Source organism: Microtus ochrogaster, chromosome 19 (assembly GCF_000317375.1).
Source record: "Microtus ochrogaster isolate Prairie Vole_2 chromosome 19, MicOch1.0, whole genome shotgun sequence".
Lineage (NCBI taxonomy): Eukaryota > Metazoa > Chordata > Mammalia > Rodentia > Cricetidae > Microtus > Microtus ochrogaster.
This window is the reverse complement of record NC_022021.1, coordinates 64,672,458-64,678,275: the sequence shown is the minus strand read 5'-3', so window position 1 is coordinate 64,678,275 and position 5,818 is coordinate 64,672,458. Positions and strand designations below refer to the sequence as shown.

General features: G+C 43.5%; 1 protein-coding gene across 1 annotated transcript in view; it reads left to right on the top strand.

Annotated features, from left to right (window-relative positions):
- The first annotated feature begins 923 nt into the window (after positions 1 to 923).
- The window catches only part of Nnt (nicotinamide nucleotide transhydrogenase), an 89,183-nt gene continuing 84,288 nt past the window's right edge, over positions 924 to 5,818 (top strand). The window contains exons 1-2 of the mRNA XM_026783718.1: positions 924 to 1,222; positions 3,854 to 4,056. Of these exons, the coding sequence (XP_026639519.1) occupies positions 1,182 to 1,222; positions 3,854 to 4,056 (244 nt within the window). The 5' untranslated portion in view covers positions 924 to 1,181. The remainder of the gene's footprint in view (positions 1,223 to 3,853; positions 4,057 to 5,818) is intronic.

Below are 5,818 nucleotides of genomic sequence, written 5' to 3'. Positions count from 1 at the left end.
ACAAAGTGACAGCTGTGCAGGTGCAGATCTTGAAGCCTGAGGTGGGGGTGGAGGCAAGATCTGCAAAAGTTGTATATGTTTGTTTTGGCCCTAAGAGGGTTCGGAAGAGAGGTCATAGAGGACTTTCGATGGGTGGCGGACTTAGAAGAATGGCAGCTGGACTCCCCTAAGTTGTATTTGAACCTCGAGAGTGTTCACGCAGGGTGTACAGAGGAAAAGGTGTGATTGTAGTTCAGGGCTTAAAGGTGGTAGTGGGTGCCGGTTTCTCCAAGACTGAGGAGAGGCAGTGGGGTGGAGGGTGCAGGCCTGGGCAGAGCTGGTTCAAACTTGAGAGGCACAATGACTACTGTGTAGCCAGAGCCAATGGGCTTCCACAGGAGGCTATAAATAGCCGGCCAGTTGCACGTGCCAGCGGGTGGCAGTTTGGTTGCTGAGGGAGGGGCAGCACCTGTGACAGGGGCTATGGCACCAGTGGCTTTGGGCGAGGTCATGCTGCCTGCCAGGGTAGGGTATTGTGTCCTTGTTGGTATGCCTAGCTTTTAAAAGCATGACTTTGTTTATGCTTGCAGGTGTCCTTTATTTGTCCTGCGGTGGTGTGCAGTCATTAGGAAACTGGCTACAGGATGGGGCCTATGTGCCCACTGCACCCCATTGTTTGGGCCAATTTCAGTTATTTTTTCATTCTTAGCTTAGTATTCTTAATATATTTTTTAAATGTGAGACGAGGACGATCTCAGTCTGTAGGTTTGATTGGCTTAAAACTCTATGTCTAGCCCAAGGCTGGCTTTGAACTGGAGTTGATCCTTCTGCCTTAGCTTCCCCAGTGATGGCATTTACAACTATGTGCCACCACCCCCGTTCCACCCATTTTCTTTCTTTTTTATTTATTGAAAGGACAGTTTAGAATTATTCTAGTATCAGCAAGTAGCTTGTCTTCGCTTATAGGATCAGTTTTTTACAAGTCTACACAATTTTCTTTTCAAAGGAAAAGTTCTGAAACTTTTGTTTCAGAAATCTGTTGCAAAATGGCTCCAGGATACTCAGCCCTAGTTACTTAAGTGCTCAGTCAAAAATATTAGTTGACTTACTCTGTTTAGTGCAAGGCACTGGGCCAAGGAGTATAACAGTGAGAAGAACAGCCAATCAGGATCTTGGGTTCTTTAAGTCCTCTCCACGACCATATGATCAGGGCATTTTGCTTTAATCCTCACAACTCTATGAGGTAGGTTTTTACTATTGTTCTGAACTTAAAATGAGGACATCAGGTAGAGAGAAACTGGGTGATTCGAGAAGGTCACACCTCTAATAAATTGCAGAAGGGGCTTCCAACCCAGAGTTCATATTTGTGCTCTTGATGCTGTCTTCTTTTGCTAGGTCAGGTGCTTGCCCTAGACTCTAGAGGGTTTTTTTTTTTTTTTTTTTCCTCTAGAGGGTTTTAACATTTGTTTGGTGAAGGCTGAGGATGTAGCTCAGCGGAGGCGTACCTTCATAAAGAGTGTGAGGTCCTGGGTTCTGTCCTCGGCACCACGCAGGCGCCCGCACACACACACACACACGCACGCACGCAAACACACACACTCACACATGCACTCACATACACATACACATGCATGCACACAAACACACACGCACACATGTACGCACACATGCACGCAAGCAAATACATGCACGCATGCACACATACACATGCACGCGCATACACACACATGCATGCACGCAAACACACGCACACATGCACACATACACACACATGCACACACACAAACACGCACACACACACCCTCCCCCCACATCTACTGGGGAGGCAGTTTTCCTCCGTTAGGAAGCTTCATGAATGCCTTAGGAAAGCAGGTATTTTATTATCCTAAACTTTGAGTTGCAAAATTATGCCAATATTGAGTCAAGGCGTGAGACATACATGGAAGATCAGGTAATCAAGAATTTTGAAGTGAAGAAAAGGGGAAGATATGACTCTTTTGGAGTAAACGTGGCCTAGCCAATGCTAAGATGGTTCAGATATTTTCTGAATCGCTTTCAGAACTGTCTGTATTTTAATTAGGGCAAGTGTAGTGGACTTTTCTTGCCAATAGACAACCTCCTGATCATTGCTTTAAATGTTTAAGACCTGAATAAAGTGTTTTTTTCCCCCTCAGAGATTGGGTTCCTGGCCAGGTAATGGTGGCACACACCTTTAATCTCAGGACTCGGGAGGCAGAGACAGGTGGATCTCTGGGAGTTCGAGGCTATCCTGGCTTCTAGAGCTAGTTCTAGAACAGCTAGGGCTATTATTACACAGAGAAACCCTGTCTTGAAACCCTCCCCCCCACCAAAAAAGGTCTCCCATTAGGAATCTGTTCAATACCAAATTATTATTTTCCAAGTAGGCAAGATAATCATGGCTTTTCTAGAGTTAAAAGGACCTTAGGAAACTGCCATTTTCTACCACTTTTATTGGTTAGTGGACTGAGTCTCCTAGTTCAGGTTAAAGAATCAGGAAGTGGCAGACTTGGCAATGCAGGGCTAGTTTCATTGATTTGCTGATGAAGTCTGGGGAAGTTTTGCCAACACACCAAGAGCAGTGGTTGCAGGGAGATGGGATGACACAGGAAGAGAAAGGGAGAAAGGGCCTCTGAGAGTCTGTCCTTGGGCCACATTTGTTGAACTAAAGGGCATTAACTTAATAAGCAACCTTGGGACTGATAATTTCTGTCACCAGGGTTCCCTCTCGGTGTTTTAAAGACGTTTATTTAGGACGTTGTGGTAACAGCTCTGAAATGTAAAACAAGCTAAATACTTCTCTGATGCGTGGGAGAGTGCACATAGAGCCGAGAGCCGGCTTGGGTTGGATGCTCGGCTCCATGAGAGTCCATGACACGGATCAGCATAGTGGGTAATGTTAGCCAGGTTTGACTGATAGACTTTAGACCCTCTGCTTCTTCTCATTCTCGAAGCAAAGGGAAATGGAGAGGCACGTGGTGAATACCTTCTGTGTCAGCCCTGGGATCTGCCAAACAGGGCAAAGGTGGCTGAAGATACAACCAAGAGAAACTTCAGCTAGCGCTGTTAGGATTGGTAATAAATAAGTGGCCACGTTTTGGTTCAATAAACTTTATTATAAGAAACCTGTGAAACAAAAAAGTGGCCACTGTTGAGAACCCTTTTCAAAAGAATCCACAGCTACATGTACATCTGTAGGTACAGCCTGAGGTGGTAAAGATATTGTGGATTTTTTCTTTTCTTTTGAGTCTTATCTGTGCATATTTATTTTCTTGGGTGGGAAACATGAATCTCATGTTCATTTAGGCATGGATCAGGAATTCCACTGGCAGAGTTAAGCATTTTACTGCAGTAGATAGGATGGTGATGTGTTTTGTATGATTATTAGTGCCTGGCAGTTTTTTTTTAGATAATTTAAGGGAAATTCAAATATAAGTTTGATTATATGTAACTTTTGGGAAAATATGTTGACTTACAATGTAACTTTGGTGTAGTGTGGCTTAGCTCTTTAGGTGTGCATATATACAAACTCTCCATCACACACACACACACACACACACACACACACACACACACACACACTTCTGTGACTCAGGCCTGAAATTTGATGCTGAGATTATAATCCCAATTTTAAGTAGAACATAGATTTCAAATTTTAAATGCTGAATTTGAAACAACTTTTGAATTGTTGTCTACAAATAAAAGATTTGACAACCAAATTCTTTGTCGATGGCGACATACACATGTATTCCAATGCAGACCCTTTAGATGAACAACTTATACATTTTTTTTTTTTCTCAAATGACAAGGCAGCTTTCTTCTTGGCATATAAACATTTTCTTTTCTCCCCTTTTAGTAATTCACCTTCAAGGAATCAGGGGCTGGGAAAGCTGGGAGCACAAAGCAGCATGGCACACCTGCTGAAAACGGCAGTGACTGGCGCCTCATGTCCCTTCCTTAGCAACTTGGGGCCCCGAAAGGGTCTACCTGGGAAGAAAGACCTTTTGCGAGCACTTCATACTCATCGGGCACTGTGGTGTCAGTCACACGGAAAGCCAGGTAAAAATCTACTTCTCATTGTGCTTCAAGCCCTTGGTGATACATGCAAGAAAACTCATGAAATTTCATGACCTGGTATTTGTGAGTGATGGTCATAAACAAAACAAAATGAGCATTTTTTTTCTTCCTATTTCCCACTTATAGAATTTCCAGACTGCCACTGTTAACAGAAGAGATAAAAATAATAGGAAGAGAAAAGATTAGCTGGTTGTATTTGGGAGCCTTTTTCTTGTAGTAACTGTTTCTCCTGGCAGCTTTCCTTTGTTCCTTCAAGGTACTGGGATGAAGTCTATTAACTGATTCTACAATAATGTTCCTTGATTTAGTAAAAAGCAACGTCTTTATTCAAAATCGCTGCTGTCTTCTCAGCGCTTACAGAATGATAGTGAAGGCTTCCCTTGGCCTGTCAGGTCTTCTCTGATAGGAGAAGTCTCACTTGCTTCTGTTCTAGGTACAGGCCGGGAGGAGAAGAGACTCAAGGGGTCACCTTCTCGGCTGAGTCACCCCTCTTTTAGCACCTTCCTAAGGACCATCCAGGCACAGGGTCACTCACTGGCCAGCCCTAAGCATGTGGACATTTGTCAGGAAGACTTAGACATTTAGTTTTGATTCCAGATGGCGTTATGCCCTGCTAAAAATGGCATTTAGTTCCGAAGGTGAAAGAACAGCAGGAACATTTCTTCTCCCTCTTAAGACTTGCTGGACTGATTTCTAGTCACCGAGCAGCTCTGTTTCCTTGAATGGATTTCATGGCCACTTTCCATGTTCTTGGATGACGAATTACTGTTGGCATCGTACCTTTCCCCAAGTGTATCTTTGGTCTGCTCTGGAAAGCCAGATCACCTAGTGGTCAAGTTGAAAAGATAGAAGCAAATGACCATGTTCAGGACATGAGGGTTGTCCTTGTAAGTAAATCTATAGACATTAAAATCGCTGCATTACAATGTTTAACTTTTAAATTTTATTTTTTTCCCAGCTATTTAAAAAAAGTATTCTTTTTCTATAATAAAATATTAATTTCTAGGCTCCAAAGCTACAGAGAAACCCTGTCTCGAAAAGCAGCAGCAACAACAACAAATTAATTTAATTACCACACTGAAACGCATGAAAAGTAATCCCAGTCAGTATTCCTTTTCTTTCTTACCCCTCCCTTTTTGAGGTAGGGTATCTCTCAATGTAATCCTGGCTCTCCTGGGACTCTGTGTAGACCAGGCTGTTCTGGCTCTGCCTCTCTAGTACTTGGATTAAAGGTGTGTGCCGCCATACTTAGCTTCTATTTTTTTCTTATTTAGAATATTTTTAATTTTAATAGTAGCCTCAGTTCCTCCCCTCTCCTTTTCATGGCTCTCCCACCTCCCACCCACTCCTCAGAGGAGGTAAGGCCTCCCTTGGGAGTCAACAAAGTTCCTGCTTCTATTTTTAGCAGTAGGCTTGTTCAAAGAATGGTCCAGAGTTCATGTGCTACATTTGCTTGGTGTTTATCTTAGGGCTTTTTTTGACATATAAGAGACTTTTTCATTACTGGAGATCAGACCTAGGCCTTCAAACAGGCTGGCCAAAGTGACCACTTGGCTATATCTTCAGCCCCTCTTCCCTGCTTTTCCTCTCTCTCTCTCTCTCTCTCTCGCTCTCTCTTTTCGAGACAGGGTTTCTCTGTAGCTTTTTGGTTCCTGTCCTGGAACTACCTCTTCTAGACCAGGCTGGCCTCAAACTCACAGAGATCCGCCTGCCTCTGCCTCCTGAGTGCTGGGATTAAAGGCGT